This window comes from Barbus barbus (assembly GCF_936440315.1).
Source record: "Barbus barbus genome assembly, chromosome: 18".
Taxonomy (NCBI): domain Eukaryota; kingdom Metazoa; phylum Chordata; class Actinopteri; order Cypriniformes; family Cyprinidae; genus Barbus; species Barbus barbus.
The window spans coordinates 31324112-31343785 of record NC_136746.1 but is presented as its reverse complement, the minus strand read 5'-3'; the positions used below and the strand labels follow the sequence as shown (position 1 = coordinate 31343785).

The 19674-nt window shown below is 44.1% G+C and overlaps 1 protein-coding gene across 4 annotated transcripts in view; it reads right to left on the bottom strand.

The window, feature by feature from the left end:
* The window catches only part of LOC306884311 (lysocardiolipin acyltransferase 1-like), an 18541-nt gene extending 756 nt beyond the window's left edge, over window positions 1-17785 (bottom strand). Inside the window, exons 1-7 of one of the 4 annotated variants that reach the window (XR_013785427.1) lie at window positions 17528-17785; window positions 10865-11038; window positions 8764-8962; window positions 8542-8688; window positions 2743-2859; window positions 338-1168; window positions 1-16 (exon numbers count right to left, since the gene is read on the bottom strand). The exon at window positions 1-16 is cut by the window's left edge and continues 748 nt beyond it. Coding sequence is in view for 1 of the 4 variants with exons in the window: in XM_079440059.1 (XP_079296185.1) it covers window positions 678-1168; window positions 2743-2859; window positions 8542-8688; window positions 8764-8962; window positions 10865-11029 (1119 nt within the window). In the remaining 3 variants the exon portion in view is untranslated. Of the gene's footprint in view, window positions 1169-2742; window positions 2860-8541; window positions 8689-8763; window positions 8963-10864; window positions 11039-17527 lie in introns of all 4 variants that reach the window. The other 3 variants (XR_013785429.1, XR_013785428.1, XM_079440059.1) reach the window with 3 other exon arrangements.
* Between the last annotated feature and the right edge of the window lie 1889 nt (window positions 17786-19674).

The following is a 19674-nucleotide window of genomic DNA, read 5'->3' as shown; positions in this document are numbered from 1 at the left end:
ACTAAATCCAGAAGAACTGAGTCTGCTTCAAGAAACCTCCTGCAAAGCTCCTGAGAAACTCTGCTCAAGAGCACCGAGGACAAAAGCTGCTTTAAACACAAAGCATGCTCACAACAAATGTTGATTTAGTTTAGTTAATAGAAGTTAATTGATCAAGAAAATCTATTTATGACATTATTTTTGACAGCTTCCTCATTTTACAGCATTTTTACACGAGTGCCTAAATCTTTTAACAGTTCTGTAGCTTTGCAGGAGGTTTCTTGAAGCGTCTCGGAGACTCAGTTCTTCTGGATTTAGTCTCAGTTTGTTCTGTTTCTTCATGTCATTCCAGACAGACTGATGATGATCAGATCAGATCTCTAAAATCACTGGATTATTACAATTAATGGCAAACACTGATATTTCCTTCTGACACACTACAGCAGAAGATAGAAATAACTGACTTCAAACCCCTTTTAGCTGCTGGAGATACTAGTGTTTGATCATTCTGGCCAGCACTGAACACCAAATAAAATCTTATAATTCTTTAAAATAAGGCTGTAACTGAATAACCCGAGCTACTAAAACAAAACGAAACAAACGAGAAACACAAAGACCTGAAAGAGTTAAAGGACAACATTCACGTTGGCACAGTGATGACTGCTGTGTGTTTCTAATGTTTATATTTTCATCATCTCTCAGTCCTGCTTCCCCTGGGCTCTGCTCCAGCGCCGGTGACAGGCCAGCTCCATCAGCTCCACGCCGCCCGTGACCCGCAGCTGACCCAGGAAGAAGACGACCATCAGCAGGAAGTAGAGCCGGAGAGGGGTGGAGAGCCACAGGCCGGCGCAGGAGAGCGTGATGAAGCCGCTCCAGTACAGCAGCGAGGCAGCTTTGATCAGAGCCACTCTCCTCTCACTCTTGCAGGGCGGCACGCGGGCCTCGGGCTCCTGGAAGCGGCGTGGCTCGGAGCGGTAGAAGTCCTTCAGACGCTGCTCTTTCTCCCGCCAGCGCTCCTGACACCAGCGCTGCAGCAGCTCCGTGCTCGAGGGCAGACACGCCGCGGAGTACCGCCGCACATGGAAGTGGATCTCACGCGGAAACAGACCCAGAACCAGGTGCCGCTCCGTCTGAGGGATGTTCTGCGGATACGCCACCGTGATATCATGCACCGCGTCCAGGTTATCACCTGCGCACAGAAATAACAATCACTAGCCACAGGCCACAAAACACTCACTGATCAACTACCAGACATTTAAGATCCACTGTTTTGTCTGTCCCTCGCTCCCGTTTGAAAACCAAGGGTGACAGAGCCTTTTCAGTCAATGCCCCTCGTCTATGGAACCAGTTGCCTCTAGAATGCTTGCACCTTCCGTTACCAGTTTTAAATCAAGATTGAAAACATATCTTTTTTCCTGAGCATTTTCATTTCAATTTTATTGATGTTTTATTGGTTGTCTTGTTTGCTTCTTTACTTATTTTAATTTCTGTTACATTGTTAAGCACTTTGGATAGCTTTGCTATGTTTAAATGTGCTATATAAATCAAATGTACTTACTTTACTTACTCACTGATCTCACGCATCTGACAGATGATCACGACTCTACCAGCCTAAAGATTTCAACTGGAAGACTTTTAATGTTTTCAAAGAATTGTCTTCTGCTCATCAAGTCTGCTTTTATTTGATCCAAAGTGCAGCAAAAACAGTAAAAAAATTTAATATTTTTACTACTTATAATAACTGCTTTTGATTTGAATAGATTTTAAAATGTAATTAATGTTATTTCAAAGCTGAATTTTTAGCATCATTACCCCAGTCACATGATCCTTCAGAAATAATTCTAATATGCTGATTTTCTGCTCAAAAACATTTCTGATTATTATTATTATGATGTCGAAAACAGCTGAGTAGAATTTTTTCAGGTTTCTTTGATGAATAGAAAGTTCAGAAGAACAGCATTTATCAGAAATAGAAATCTTTTTTTTAACATTATAAATGTCTTTATCATCACTTTTGATCAATTTAAAGCATCCTTGCTAAATAAAAGTTTTAATTTCTATCATTTCTTTCCCAAAATAATTTTATTGACTCCAAGCCTTTGAATGGTGTAGTGTATAATGTTACAAAAGCTTTTTATTTCGGATCAATGCTGATCTTTGGATCTTTCTATTCATCAGAGGATCCTGAAAAATGTACTCAACTGTTTTAAATATTGATAACAATAATAATATTTTTTTTTTTTTTTTGAGCAACAAATCAGTATATTATAATGATTTCTGAAGATCATGTGACACTGAAGACTGGAGTAATGATGCTGAAAATACAGCTGCAGATCACAGAAATACATTACACTTTAACACATATTCACATAGAAAACACAGTTATTTGAAATAGTAAAAATATTTCAAAATGTTACTGTTTTTGCTGTATTTTGGATCAAATAAGTGCAGGCTTGGTGAGCAGAAGAGACTTCTTTAAAAGTATGAAAAATCTTACTGTTCCAAAACTTTTGACTGATCGTGTGTATTGCATTCCAGGCTTAGACTTTATCAGTTCATGCATTCCCTGGGAATCGAACCCGTGACCCAGGTGTTGCAAGCGTTATACTCTACTCTATGAGCCTGACATTCTACACACTTTAACTGGTTTAGGGGTTGAGCTCGTTTGTGAGCTCTGACAAACATCTACGCTGGATTCATCGCTCTCTAATTCGATCCTCTGAACTACTGATGCAGAACACATGAGCACTGATGACCTCTGACCTTTCCGCAGCGTGTCAACGATGAAGGTGAAGCCGGTGGTGCGAGGATGAAGAACGAACTCATACTTGGGAAAACCGTTTTTCTCAGCAAACTCGTCGCTCCTGGCACGAGTGTTTTCTGCACAGAGACATCGAGGAAAACAGAAATCAGATGCAGATTTCACACACAGATTTTAGTTCATATTCATGGTGTCCCAAAATACCACAGTTGAGTACACTTAGATGATCTTAAGTTTATCTTTTCCAATAAAAGATTATCATTTCTTTACATGATTTGTTAAATTAATTACCTCTTAGCAGATTTTGACTCTTACACATGAATACATTCATGAGCGTCGGAAGCAGAATAAATGTGGGTGGGTCGTCCCCCAGAAGAAAAATACTGGAGTATATGACATTTTCTGTAGTCTGGTGCCTTTTGATTAACGGAGTATCTATTTACACAAAGTGCAAGTAGGCCGCCAGGTTGGCAGGGGTTATTTACATGACCTCTGCCCACTAACATCACTACATTACAAAAGATGGCTGCTACATAACATTTCCAGTAGTGTTAGTGGTTAACCGCGAAGCAGAGTGTTTTTGACCCGAGTTCACATCCACCCTTTGGCTGAAATCGTTCTTCTCTTTTTTCACATCGGAAAGGCATTTGTTTTCAATAAAAATCAAATAAAGCAAAGTAAAGTTGACAAAGCATTGGATAGGGTTAGGTGTATCTGAGCAGCAGTGAGATGCTGAGTGCAGCAGGCACGAGTGGTGAAAGCACAGAATGGAGATTCATTTATATGGACTCTGAATGAGCTGCGTGGAATAGATTTGAGGAAGCGGCAGCGTGGAATTCAAGGCTGTAGCTAAATGAGTTTAATTTATTAGGGCATTCGTCATGTGGAATAGATTTGACTGACGGCACTCTGAAAGGTGCACAGATATATTCGCTGAATCAGAGACGGTAAACGTGAGTGGGTCCAATAGCACTGGTCTTCAAACATGGGGGGGTCCTGTCCCACCCACATACAATGATTCCGACTTTATCTCACAATTCTCTGACTTTTTTCTCAGAATAGTGAGATATAAACTTGCAATTCTGAGAACATAGTCTTTTTTTCTACTCAGAACTGGACTATATAACTCGCAATTCGGAGAAAAAAAAAGTCTGAATTTGGAGATAAAAAGCCGCAATTACCTTTTTGATCTTGTATTTGTTGGCGGAAACGGACTTCCATAATTTATTTACTTAAAGTAACTAATGAATCAGAAATCTTGCAAATTCACAAGAAATAATTTACCTCCATGTTAGGCTTGCTGTGATAGACGGTGTTGGAGGTGTAAGCCGCAACACCGGTTACATCACCTGTCCCTCACCGTCATTTAGATTTTTTTTAATAGTAATAAAAATCATTTAGTTCAGTTACAGAACAGACACTATAATTAAAACTGATCGCGGCAGCTCAATGCGGCACACTGAAGGAACGGCATTCGCGCATCAGATCAGATTTCATTTATCATGTGAGGAGAGTGAGTCCAGGTGAGACAGACAAGAGTGAGGTGAGACAGACAAGGCAGAGGTGAGACAGACAAGACCGAGGTGAGACAGACAAGACCGAGGTGAGACAGACAAGAGTGAGGTGAGACAGACAAGACCGAGGTGAGACAGACAAGAGTGAGGTGAGACTGACAGGACCGAGGTGAGACTGACAAGACCGAGGTGAGACAGACAAGACCGAGGTGAGACTGACAAGACCGAGGTGAGACTGACAAGACCGAGGTGAGACTGACAAGACCGAGGTGAGACTGACAGGACCGAGGTGAGACAGACAAGACCGAGGTGAGACTGACAAGACCGAGGTGAGACTGACAGGACCGAGGTGAGACTGACAAGAGTGAGGTGAGACAGACAAGACCGAGGTGAGACTGACAGGACCGAGGTGAGACAGACAAGAGTGAGGTGAGACAGACAAGGCCGAGGTGAGACAGACAAGGCCGAGGTGAGACAGACAAGACCGAGGTGAGACAGACAAGACCGAGGTGAGACTGACAGGACCGAGGTGAGACTGACAAGACCGAGGTGAGACAGACAAGAGTGAGGTGAGACAGACAAGGCAGAGGTGAGACAGACAAGACCGAGGTGAGACAGACAAGACCGAGGTGAGATAGACAAGAGTGAGGTGAGACAGACAAGACCGAGGTGAGACAGACAAGAGTGAGGTGAGACTGACAGGACCGAGGTGAGACTGACAAGACCGAGGTGAGACAGACAAGACCGAGGTGAGACTGACAAGACCGAGGTGAGACTGACAGGACCGAGGTGAGACAGACAAGGCCGAGGTGAGACAGACAAGACCGAGGTGAGACTGACAGGACCGAGGTGAGACAGACAAGAGTGAGGTGAGACAGACAAGGCCGAGGTGAGACAGACAAGGCCGAGGTGAGACAGACAAGACCGAGGTGAGACAGACAAGACCGAGGTGAGACTGACAGGACCGAGGTGAGACTGACAAGACCGAGGTGAGACAGACAAGAGTGAGGTGAGACAGACAAGAGTGAGGTGAGACAGACAAGACCGAGGTGAGACAGACAAGACCGAGGTGAGACAGACAAGAGTGAGGTGAGACAGACAAGACCGAAGTGAGACAGACAAGACCGAGGTGAGACAGACAAGAGTGAGGTGAGACAGACAAGACCGAGGTGAGACAGACAAGACCGAGGTGAGACTGACAAGACCGAGGTGAGACTGACAGGACCGAGGTGAGACTGACAAGAGTGAGGTGAGACAGACAAGACCGAGGTGAGACAGACAAGGCCGAGGTGAGACAGACAAGACCGAGGTGAGACTGACAGGACCGAGGTGAGACAGACAAGAGTGAGGTGAGACAGACAAGGCCGAGGTGAGACAGACAAGGCCGAGGTGAGACAGACAAGACCGAGGTGAGACAGACAAGACCGAGGTGAGACTGACAGGACCGAGGTGAGACTGACAAGACCGAGGTGAGACAGACAAGAGTGAGGTGAGACAGACAAGAGTGAGGTGAGACAGACAAGACCGAGGTGAGACAGACAAGACCGAGGTGAGACAGACAAGAGTGAGGTGAGACAGACAAGACCGAAGTGAGACAGACAAGACCGAGGTGAGACAGACAAGAGTGAGGTGAGACAGACAAGACCGAGGTGAGACAGACAAGAGTGAGGTGAGACAGACAAGACCGAGGTGAGACAGACAAGAGTGAGGTGAGACAGACAAGACCGAGGTGAGACAGACAAGAGTGAGGTGAGACAGACAAGAGTGAGGTGAGACAGACAAGAGTGAGGTGAGACAGACAAGAGTGAGGTGAGACAGACAAGAGTGAGGTGAGACAGACAAGACCATGGCAGAGGAGTTTCAAAACCAAATGTAAATGCGCCTGTTTTAAAAATTATTTTGGGATTTTGAAAAGCCTGTTGCCTGCCATTTATCTAAGGTGATATTGGAAGGTTTTTTTAACATTCGTTTCTCCTTTATTTCGTTGCACAGAATTTGCTGGTTTTTATTTTATTTAAACTTTGTGATTTTTTCCCCAATATTTTACATCAAGGTGTATGCAGTCCGTGCCTTCAAACTTTCTTCAGCGTTTTGCTAATAAACGTTCCAGGTTTTATAATTATTTACTGATTTTCAGTTTTGTATACCTATATGAAATTTGTAAGTTATTTGTTATTTTATATTAGGCATATAGCATGGTGTATTTTTATTATTTTTGTTAATAAAAGTTATATGTTGTATTTTGTTGTTGCTTGAATTGCTGCAGATTTAAAAGTGAACGTAAAATGTACACAGTGCTTTTACAAGCTATTTAAAAGCGGAGAAAAGTGAGGGAAAACGTTAAAACTCAAACGACCCCCTCCCCCCCACCACAGTGATACATTGTATGAGTCAAAATTATACATTTCTCTTTTATGCCAAAAATCATTAGGATATTATATAAAGTAATATGCATTGCTAAGAACTTCATTTGAACAACTTTAAAGGAGATTTTCTCAATATTTAGATTTTTTTGCTCCCTCAGATTCCAGATTTTCTAATAGTTGTATCTCAGACAAATATTGTCCTATCATAACAAATCATACATCAATGGAAAGATTATTTATTCAGCTTTCAGATGATGTATAAATCTCAATTTTAAAAAAATTGACCCTTATGACTGGTTTTGTGATCCAGGGTCACAGATATCTTCACTTGTGTTCTGAAGATGAATGAAGAGTTTTGGTTTATGGGCTCAGCTGGTGTTATGATGCGTGTGAAGTGAAGTTACATACTGCCAAGTATGGTGACCCATACTCGGAATTCGTGCTCTGCATTTAACCCATCCAACAAGCGCGCACACACAGCAGCGAACACACACACACACACACACAGCAGTGAACACACACACACACACACAGCAGTGAACACACACACACACCGTGAACACACACCCGGAGCAGTGGGCAGCATTTATGGTGGTGCTGGTAGAGGTCAGTGGTGCTGCGTGTGGTCAGTGGTGCAGCGTGTGGTCAGTGGTGCAGCGTGTGGTCAGTGGTGCTGGTAGAGGTCAGTGGTGCTGGTAGAGGTCAGTGGTGCAGCGTGTGGTCAGTGGTGCTGCGTGTGGTCAGTGGTTCTGCGTGTGGTCAGTGGTGCTGCGTGTGGTCAGTGGTGCAGCGTGTGGTCAGTGGTGCAGCGTGTGGTCAGTGGTGCAGCGTGTGGTCAGTGGTGCAGCGTGTGGTCAGTGGTGCTGGTAGAGGTCAGTGGTGCTGCGTGTGGTCAGTGGTGCTGCGTGTGGTCAGTGGTGCTGCGTGTGGTCAGTGGTGCTGCGTGTGGTCAGTGGTGCTGGTAGAGGTCAGTGGTGCTGCGTGTGGTCAGTGGTGCTGCGTATGGTCAGTGGTGCTGCGTGTGGTCAGTGGTGCTGCGTGTGGTCAGTGGTGCTGGTAGAGGTCAGTGGTGCTGGTAGAGGTCAGTGGTGCAGCGTGTGGTCAGTGGTGCTGCGTGTGGTCAGTGGTGCTGCGTGTGGTCAGTGGTTCTGCGTGTGGTCAGTGGTGCAGCGTGTGGTCAGTGGTGCAGCGTGTGGTCAGTGGTGCAGCGTGTGGTCAGTGGTGCTGCGTGTGGTCAGTGGTGCTGCGTGTGGTCAGTGGTGCTGCGTGTGGTCAGTGGTGCTGGTAGAGGTCAGTGGTGCTGGTAGAGGTCAGTGGTGCTGCGTGTGGTCAGTGGTGCTGCGTGTGGTCAGTGGTGCTGCGTGTGGTCAGTGGTGCTGCGTGTGGTCAGTGGTGCTGGTAGAGGTCAGTGGTGCTGGTAGAGGTCAGTGGTGCAGCGTGTGGTCAGTGGTGCTGCGTGTGGTCAGTGGTGCTGCGTGTGGTCAGTGGTGCTGCGTGTGGTCAGTGGTGCTGCGTGTGGTCAGTGGTGCTGCGTGTGGTCAGTGGTGCAGCGTGTGGTCAGTGGTGCAGCGTGTGGTCAGTGGTGCAGCGTGTGGTCAGTGGTGCAGCGTGTGGTCAGTGGTGCTGCGTGTGGTCAGTGGTTCTGCGTGTGGTCAGTGGTGCTGCGTGTGGTCAGTGGTGCAGCGTGTGGTCAGTGGTGCAGCGTGTGGTCAGTGGTGCAGCGTGTGGTCAGTGGTTCTGCGTGTGGTCAGTGGTGCTGGTAGAGGTCAGTGGTGCTGGTAGAGGTCAGTGGTGCTGCGTGTGGTCAGTGGTGCTGCGTGTGGTCAGTGGTGCTGCGTGTGGTCAGTGGTGCTGGTAGAGGTCAGTGGTGCTGCGTGTGGTCAGTGGTGCTGGGTGTGTTTGGGTGTTGGGTGTGTCTCACCGGTGAGGTCGGTGCCCTCAGGGAACAGCAGCAGCTGCAGTGGCTCCTTGATTTGACAGAAGTACTGCAGCATGTTGGCCATGTGAGCACGGTCTTCCTCCCAGTGCCGCCGGATGAAGATGAAGGAGGCCACCTGCATGGCCCAGCCTGCGCACAGAACCAGACACACCCGTCATGCTCACCCCCGGATCTGTTCGATTGTTAATTAGTGTATGGACTCACCGAAGCCGGGCACAGCCTTGAGTGCTGCTTTGAGACAGACTTTCTCCAGACGCAGGTAGCTGCAGCGCAGCAGACAGCACCACAGGAACATCCAGTCCAGACGCGTGCGGTGGTTCATGATGATGACGCTGCGCTCGCCCGGAACAAAGCCGTCACCCGTGATCACCACCTTCACCCCGAACACCAGCTCCAGCAGCGCCTGCACACACACACACACACACACGCTGATCCAACGCTAACAACGCACAAATGACACATGCATTACTAACAACACTTAAAGGGTTAGTTCAGCCAAAAATTTAAATTCTGTCATTAATTACTCTCCTTCGTGTCGTTCCAAACCCATAAGACCTTCGATCAGCTTCAGAACACAAAATAAGATATTTGTGATGAAATCCGAGAGCTCTCTGACCCTCCATAGACCATTGGAACGACACGAGGGAGAGTAATTAATGACAGAATTTTCATTTTTGGCTGAACTAACCCTTTAATAAAAAGATGAAATATTCTATTTGTTTAGTTGCATATTATGTGATCATTAATGAGTAACAGGTGAATGTGTTGTTAAATAATTTAAATATTAATCTCAGGTGGACTTTATAATTTAGCCAGCTACCACAGCTATATTCATGGTGAGAAGTAAACATATAAATGACTAAACTACACTGCTATTCAAAAGTTTGAGTCTCTTCTGCTCGTCAAGGCTGGATCCATTTGATCAAAAATACAGGAAAAAACAGTAATATTGTGAAATCTTATTGCAATTTCTAATATTGGTTTCCTATTTTAATATATGTTAAACTGTAATTTATTTCTGTGATCTGCAGCTGTATTTTCAGCATCATTACTCCAGTCTTCAGTGTCACATGATCTTCAGAAATCATAATAATATACTGATTTATTATCAGTGTTTTTGGAACATGTGATACTGTTTTCTTTGATTCTTTGATGAATAAAAAGTTGCAAAAAAAAAAAAGAACAGGATTTATTCAAAATAGAAATCTTTTCTAACAATAGAAGTCTTTACTATGACTTTTTTTATCCATTTAACACATCCTTGCTGAATAAAAGTATTAACTTCTTTAAAAAAAGAAAGAAAAAATTTACCCATAATTTTTGAACAGTAGTGTATATTGTAACACAAAATTTGTATTTTGAATAAACACTGTTGTTTTTAACTTTTTATTCATCAAAGAATCCTGAAAAAAGTATCACAGGTCCCAAAAAAATATGAAGCAGCATAAAACTGTTTCCACATTGATAATAAATCAGTATATTATTATGATTTCTGAAGATCATGTGACACTGAAGACTGGAGTAATGATGCTGAAAATACAGCTGCAGATCACAGAAATAAATTACACTTTAAAGTATATTAAAAAAGACAAATGTCACTTTAAATTGCAATAATATTTCACAAAATTACAGTTTTGTTCCATATTTTTGATCAAATAAATTCAGCCTTGATGAGCAGAAGAAAATTTATTTAAAAAAACATTAAAAATCTTACTGGTCCCAAACTTTTGAACGGCAGTGTATACATAAACAAATAAAAACAAATGATTCTTAAGTTTAACTTTGATTAAATAAAACTAAACCTGTACTCACTTCATTAAACATCTATTCATAAGAATCACCAAAAACAAAGACTCCTTTCAACCATTACAGTCCATAAAAATATGCTTCAGATCACTGTTACTTTATAAATACTAGTCAGACTAGAAATACTCATTTTCATTAATATTTTGAATTAGTTTTTAAAAGTTTAGTAATCTTTTTGCATGTTTGTCATTTTCATTTCTTTTGAAAAATGTGTATTAATTTTTATTCTATTTTAATTTCACTAAATAAAAATGTGAAATATTACCTTGGCGACTAGCAGAATTTATTTATTAAATTTGATTTATTAATTTTATTAATTAATTGTATTATTATTATTTATTTCAATTCAGGTTTATTTTATTTAAACTTCTAAGTAACTAAAGTTATTAATGTTTTTAGTTTCAGTTTCAGAGATTCTGGCTGAGAAGCGTTTGTGAATCCTGCTCTGGATGGTTAATAGTGAAGCTCAAGCCGTATCCCATGATGCCGAGCGGCATACCACCGGTAGGGTGAACCAGGTGGCCACGATGCGGTCAGTGAGCCAGCGGTACCAGGCCGGCGAGAGCAGCATGAGCGGCAGAACCGGACCCAGCATGAACACGCTGCCGAAGAAACTGCCCAGAAACAGAGTGAGGAGGAAACACAGGCCTCTGACAGACAGCATCTCCCCGCCCTGAAACACACAGAACACACTCGTCCATCAGAGCAACCACACACACACACACACACACACACACACACACACACACACACACACGTCATCAGAGCAATCTCAAACACACACACACTCTCACAGACGCACACTCTCTCACAGACGCACACTCTCTCACAGACACACACTCTCTCACTCTCTCACGCGCATACTCACACGCGCGCGCGCACTCACAGACGCGCGCACTCTCTCACAGGCGCGCGCACTCTCTCACAGGCGCGCGCACTCTCTCACAGGCGCGCGCACTCTCTCACAGACGCGTGCACTCTCTCACAGACGCACGCACTCTCTCACAGACGCGCGCACTCTCTCTCTCACAGACGCGCGCACTCTCTCACAGACGCACGCACTCTCTCTCTCACAGGCGCACGCACTCTCTCACAGATGCACACGCACACACTCTCTCACAGGCGCACTCTCTCGCAGACGCACACACTCTCTCGCAGACGCACACACTCTCGCAGACGCACACACTCTCGCAGACGCACACACTCTCGCAGACGCACACACTCTCTCACAGACGCACTCTCTCACAGACGCACACACTCTCTCGCAGGCGCACACACTCTCTCACAGATGCACACGCACACACTCTCTCACAGGCGCACACACTCTCTCGCAGACGCACGCACTCTCGCAGACGCACGCACTCTCGCAGACGCACGCACTCTCGCAGACGCACGCACTCTCGCAGACGCACGCACTCTCGCAGACGCACGCACTCTCGCAGACGCACGCACTCTCGCAGACGCACGCACTCTCGCAGACGCACGCACTCTCGCAGACGCACGCTCTCTCGCAGACGCACGCACTCTCGCAGACGCACGCACTCTCGCAGACGCACACACTCTCGCAGACGCACACACTCTCGCAGACGCACACACTCTCGCAGACGCACACACTCTCGCAGACGCACACACTCTCGCAGACGCACACACTCTCGCAGACGCACACACTCTCGCAGACGCACACACTCTCGCAGGCGCACGCACTCTCTCACAGGCGCACGCACTCTCTCACAGACGCACGCACTCTCTCACAGGCGCACGCACTCTCTCACAGACGCACGCACTCTCTCACAGACGCACGCACTCTCTCACAGACGCACGCACTCTCTCACAGACGCACGCACTCTCACAGACGCACGCACTCTCTCACAGGCGCACGCACTCTCTCACAGACGCACGCACTCTCTCACAGACGCACGCACTCTCTCACAGACGCACGCACTCTCTCACAGACGCACGCACTCTCTCACAGACGCACGCACTCTCTCACAGACGCGCGCACTCTCTCACAGACGCGCGCACTCTCTCACAGACGCGCGCACTCTCTCACAGACGCGCGCACTCTCTCACAGACGCACGCACTCTCTCACAGACGCACGCACTCTCTCACAGACGCACGCACTCTCTCACAGACGCACGCACTCTCTCACAGACGCACGCACTCTCTCACAGACGCACGCACACTCTCACAGACGCACGCACTCTCACAGACGCACGCACTCTCTCACAGGCGCACGCACTCTCTCACAGACGCACGCACTCTCTCACAGACGCACGCACTCTCTCACAGACGCACGCACACTCTCACAGACGCACGCACACTCTCACAGACGCACACACTCTCGCAGACGCACACACTCTCACTCACACTATCCTTAAAGATCATGATAAAGAATGAATATATTAAGATATTATAAACATTAATATCATGTAAAGCTGTTTTTGAATCATATGTAATGAGGAAAGTGCTATATAAATACATTTGACTCGAGTGTTCAGGATTTCTGAGTGGAAAACAGTCCACATACGTATTGTTTACATTCTGAATAAGAACAAACAGAAGATGAGGCTTGATTTCCAGCTGATTGTTGACGGGACTAGTTAGTTAAGGACTAGGTTCTGCCAAAACCATTAAACTTATAGTCATTTGAGGGGAAGTAAATGTTCTGATTTTGAATGAAGATTACCAAAACAAAACATTAACTGCTCACCAGAAGACTAGTAATGTGCACTAACAAAGTAAATATGGTTAATTTTGGTTTTAATGCAGACTTTGAAGCCGTAACAGTCTAAGCGCTTATGTTTTAACTAAGTCCCTTAACTAGCGGGCAGAACGGTTTCTACTTTATTAATGTGTTCTTACTGAAAATGGCTAATCTCACAGGATCGGCTTTAACCTCAGATGACATTTACTTTTACATTACTCCTACATTTACTTTCAGCCTTTCAAACACTTTCATTGACAGCAGGACAGTCCAGTTTCCTTCACTTCAGGACTGTGAAAGAAACCAAAGCAATACAAGCTTTCAGTCACATTTCCTGAGAAAATAAAGAAATGTGCATTAACATGAAACTCTTATTATGCCAAATCATTCACATATTTAATACAAATGATTCTGATGGCTCTAAAAACATTTCTCCTGTGCTTTCACAAGCTTTTGATCCAGACAAATATTAATGTGAGGGCCGAACGAGAGGAGAAAGGACGATGGGAACAAGACTTTGACCCGGTCCGTGTGCCTCCGAACACGTTTCACATGAACTCGCTCTCATCTCTTTTTCCACAGCATCGTGAAACAGCAGTTAATTAGTTTCTCATGCGGTCTCTGTGATTAATGATTGGACCAATGAAGGTATTATCATCTCCTCACTATCTGTGTGACCAGCCTTTGTGTTAACCGCTATAACTTCACCCGTTCAGAACATTAACCGTTGTGCGTTCCCGTCATGTACTGCACTAAACACTGAACTCAGTGACTCCACACAATCTGCTGGAGAGCTGATTTACAGAACTAACTGATCATAAAGGTGAACAGTAATTGGATAGAGGTAATTATAATGACTGATTCCTGACAGTTTATTACGGTGAAGCTGCTTTGAATCAGTCTGTACACTCTTAAAAATAAATGCCATAGAAGAACCTTTTTGTCTAAATGCTTCCATAAAGAACCTCTGTTTCCCAAAAGCTTCTTTGTGGCGTAAGAAGGTTCTTCAGATTATAAATTGGTAAGAAAGAGATGGTTCTTTAAAGAACCTTTGACTGAATGGTTCTTCTATGGCATCGCTGTGAAGTCTTTATTTTTAAGAGTGTACTATATAAAGCACTGAGAGGTGTGTGCATTAGCTGAAGGAGCTTAACACATTTATACCTGAAGAGACTCGGAACTATTAGAAGGCAACATGCGTCTTTGTATCTACCCGTTCAATCGTGATTCTTCAGATATCAAACCCTAAATATCCCATATGAGATGGAAATCATTTCAAAAGGCCAAACGACAGGCAGAATCTAGTTTACAGGCTTGAGTTATACTGTATAACACCAGCAACAGATAAACAAACCCAACGAAGCCAGAGTCAGAGCAGGAACGGTTGACAGGGGGCGGAGCCTCACGTCTGACTGACATCTGTCAATCAATCACAACACACTGCGTGCAGCTCCCTCGTGAAAAAGAAATGAGAACTTTACCCTTTAAACAAATATGCATTAGTGTGAACTGAATGTAATGTTTTCCGACACTTGAATGAAAATGTGTTATAGTTTAAATTAATATTCAACGCAATTAGTTAAGACTTAAGAGTGTTTTTTAGACCCACTTAAGTAGGCCTTCAGTACATCTTTATATGTAATTTAATAATTATTTCTGTTGTCTTTGAAATATGGTTAAAATACTGCTGAACACTATCCCAGGGACAGCTTTTGTACCTCTTTTCTGAGAGTCAATGTGCTGACAAGCATTTATGATAAACTAAAATACACGTTAATGTCCTTTCTATTTAATCCTGTGTGTCATATTTATGTTTACACATTTCTAATGATTTTAACTTTAGAATATTAACTTTAAGTGTAATATTGAATAACACTACAGTTAAAATTATAAGTATTACTTAATTATAAGCATTATAAATATTTTCATGTGCCTTAAGTATGCTAGTCTACATCAAATTAAGTGTACTCCTTTAAAGTATGACAAAAGATTATTAAAACGCGCTTTAAGTAAAAGGTTTAATGTGACATTATTAAAAAGTGCACTTTTTAAAAATGTGTTAGGAAAGTGTCATCTGCAAGTACAGGTGTTTCACAGGAAGGGTGTCTATAAACCTCGATCAGCGTTCAAATGAGTAATACTGTACAGAAACTACCGTCTGCATCTCTTCATCATCAGCGACAGATGAAATATGACAGCTGCAATCACAGTTTATCAGTCTGAATGAGAAATAAAGCAGCCTGACTTCAGAGGAACACGTGCAGTTTTGGTTTGTTATGGAGGGATATGAAGCATTACGGAGCGTTAGTGAAGTGACATTCAGCCAAGTATAGTGACCCATACTCGGAATTCGTGCTCTGCATTTAACCCATCCAACGTGCACACACACAGCAGTGAACACACACACACACACACACAGCAGTGAACACACACACACACAGCAGTGAACACACACACACACACACACACACACACACACACAGCAGTGAACACACACACACACACACACAGCAGTGAACACACACACACACACACACACACACCGTGAACACACACACACACACAGCAGTGAACACACACACACACACACACACACACACATACAGCAGTGAACACACACACTGTGAACATACACCCGGAGCAGTGGGCAGCCATTTTATGCTGCAGCGTTTATCCGACTCTCTAACCATTAGGCCACGACTTCCCCGTGGAAGCGTTATGGAGCGTTATGGAGCATTATGGAGGGTTATGGAGCATTATGGAGCATTACGGAGCATTATGGAGGATTACGGAGCATTATGGAGCGTTATGGAGCATTACAGAGCATTATGGAGGATTACGAAGCATTATGGAGGGTTATGGAGCGTTATGGAGCATTATGGAGCGTTATGGAGCATTACGGAGCATTATGGAGGATTACGAAGCATTATGGAGGGTTATGAAGCATTATGGAGCGTTATGGAGGGTTATGGAGCGTTATGGAGCATTACGGAGCATTATGGAGGATTACGAAGCATTATGGAGGGTTATGAAGCATTATGGAGCGTTATGGAGGGTTATGGAGCGTTATGGAGCATTACGGAGCATTATGGAGGATTACGAAGCATTATGGAGGGTTATGGAGCGTTATGGAGCGTTATGGAGCGTTATGGAGGGTTATGGAGGGTTATGGAGCGTTATGGAGGATTACGAAGCATTATGGAGGGTTATGAAGCGTTATGGAGCATTATGGAGCATTATGGAGCGTTATGGAGCATTACGGAGCATTATGGAGGATTACGAAGCATTATGGAGGGTTATGAAGCATTATGGAGCGTTATGGAGGGTTATGGAGCGTTATGGAGCATTACGGAGCATTATGGAGGATTACGAAGCATTATGGAGGGTTATGGAGCGTTATGGAGCGTTATGGAGCGTTATGGAGGGTTATGGAGGGTTATGGAGGGTTACGGAGCATTACGGAGCATTATGGAGCGTTACGGAGCATTACGGAGCATTACGGAGCATTATGGAGGGTTATGGAGCATTATGGAGGGTTATGGAGCATTATGGAGGGTTATGAAGCATTATGGAGCGTTATGGAGCATTATGGAGGGTTATGAAGCGTTATGGAGCATTACGGGGCATTACGGAGCATTATGGAGGGTTATGGAGCGTTACGGAGCATTACGGAGCATTATGGAGGGTTATGGAGCATTATGGAGGGTTATGAAGCATTATGGAGCGTTATGGAGCATTATGAAGCGTTATGAAGCGTTATGAAGCGTTATGGAGCGTTATGGAGCGTTACGGAGCATTATGGAGCGTTATGGAGGGTTATGGAGCGTTACGGAGCATTATGGAGCGTTATGGAGCGTTACGGAGCATTATGGAGCGTTATGGAGGGTTATGGAGCGTTACGGAGCATTACGGAGGGTTATGGAGCATTATGGAGGGTTATGAAGCATTATGGAGCGTTATGGAGCATTATGGAGGGTTATGAAGCGTTATGGAGCATTATGGAGGGTTATGGAGCGTTATGGAGCATTATGGAGCATTATGGAGGGTTATGGAGCATTACGGAGGGTTATGAAGCGTTATGGAGCATTATGGAGGGTTATGGAGCATTATGGAGGGTTATGGAGGGTTATGCAGCGTTATGAAACATTACGGAGGGTTATGAAGCATTATGGAGCATTCTGGAGGGTTATGGAGCATTATGGGGGGTTATTAAGCATTATGGAGCGTTATGGGGGGTTATTAAGCATTATGGAGCGTTATGGGGGGTTATTAAGCATTATGGAGCGTTATGGAGCATTATGGAGCTGCACACTTGATGAATGAATGAATCGTGTGTGAATGCGTCTGTAATACAGCAGTGTTCTTCTGTCACGATCATCAGAGCAGATAATAAAGCACAGAGATCAGGGTTCATCATGATGTGAATCTGCTGACAGTGTGTGTCGTTATTTACTCACTTCAGCGCTTTGTGTTCGCAGGACTGACTGTAAATATCAGCGACGACGACATCCGAGCACCTTCCGTCGAGTAACACCACCACAGCTGAAGCTACTTCTCCTCAGATCGAGCGCGACGCTCTTTACACTACTACTTCTTTTTAATGTTTAACGGCGGTTGGCATCCCGCTGTTTACATTGGAATCCATCATTATCTTACCTTCACCTCTGAACTTCCGCCTCTGACGACACGACGCTCAACTCTGAACTTCCGCCTCTGACGACACGACGCTCAACTGACCAATCACAGACAACTTCCGAACTGCGAAGCCCCGCCCCGTCAGGCGTCCACATGTTTATGTGTTCAGCTCTCGGTCCTGGTGAACTTGTAAAGACGCTAAAAGTGTATTTTTCATATAAATCTGTATATTTTATAATTGTTATGAAGTTAATAGGGAATATAAATGTTATTCCTACATCTATTGATGAATTTGGAACTGCATACACGCGTGTCTATCTGTCTGTCTATCTATCTCTATCTATCTATCTATCTTTCATTCTATCTATCTATCTATCTATCTATCTATCTATCTATCTATCTATCTATCTATCTATCTATCTGTCTGTCTGTCTATCTATCTCTATCTATCTGTCTAGCTTTCATTCTATCATCTATCTATCTATCTATCTATCTATCTATCTATCTATCTATCTGTCTGTCTATCTGTCTATCTATCTATCTATCTATCTATCTATCTATCTATCTATCTATCTATCTATCTATCTATCTATCTATCTATCTATCTATCATCAGGTGTGAATGGGTGTTTTGTGTAGTTCCATCATCGTCCAGCAGGGGTGATCTGAACTTCCAATGCAAAACACTCCAGACTAACTCTAGAGAAGAGTGGATTTTGAACTTTAACCTCTGATTGTCATGCATTTGCTGTCTGTATGTTCTTCCATTTTTGTTTCTCATGCAATAAAAAAAAGTTAGATTAGGAAAACCTGCTGGCATGAATAAGTGATTTTTGATGTGCTGACAGCATGAGTTTACACACAATCTCTGTAGCGCCTGTGTAACATCACTGATCATTTACAGGCAGAGGAAAACACAGACAGCTTAACAAATAAAGCCTTTTAATAGAGGCCAGTGTGAGTGAGTGTGTGAGAGAGAGAGAGAGAAGACGGATGATGATTGGCATCACACCAGAAAACTATTATCTGCTCACATCTCACAGACAGTGAACACAACGAAACTGACTCTGCTTTGTTTGAAAGGACGTCTCATTAGACACTAATCAGCAGAACGAGGCCTGAAGCTGCAGATGCTCTGAAGCTCCGAGCGTTTTGTTCTGCTGTCATGTCACATGGAGTCAAACACACATCACAGAGGGCAGAACATGAGTAAACATCAGAAAACAATGTTTGTGTGGGTTTCATTCATATACATGAACAGCTTCTGCACACCAGATATTGTCAAATGATTCTGTGGTTTGTGACTCTATTTTCCCATCAGAATCACAATATAAGATCACATAAGTCTAGAAGGTGTTATGTTCAATCACTGAAGAAGCTCTGAGCTCATTGTGACTGTAAATGTCTTATTTTATTGTGCAGCTGCTGTTGGATGTTTCATTGGCATCAGACTCAATATCCGTCCTGGTCTACCAGCAAACACTAAGTCCATGTGTTTCTCAAGTGTTTCTGGTGTGTTTCTCTAGCACTAAATCGTCTTTCTAAGTCGTGGGTCTGCCGTCTCGTGTGTGTCACAGTCTCCTGCCGCTGCACTTCATGTTCAGACCAAAGAAAGATAAAAATAATCTGCCGTTTTCTCAGTGTTCATCTGGGAATAGAAACTTTCCTTTACGCACACTGAACACACACACACACACACACACACACACACTCACACACGCACAGAGTAATGCATCTGTGTGTGTGTGTGTGTGTGTGTGTGTGTGTGTGTGTGTGCGTGTGTGTGTACAGTATGAGTTCTAATACACTGTGAATGTGTGTGTGTTACATAATCAGTGTAACTCAGATGAGCTGCTGGGAAAAAGAACAGAGAGAGACAGACATTAGCATTCATCTGTGACTCAGAGCACGTGTACATACGTGTATGTGTGTGTGTATTTGTACCCAAAAGTGAGGTAAACCTGACAAAA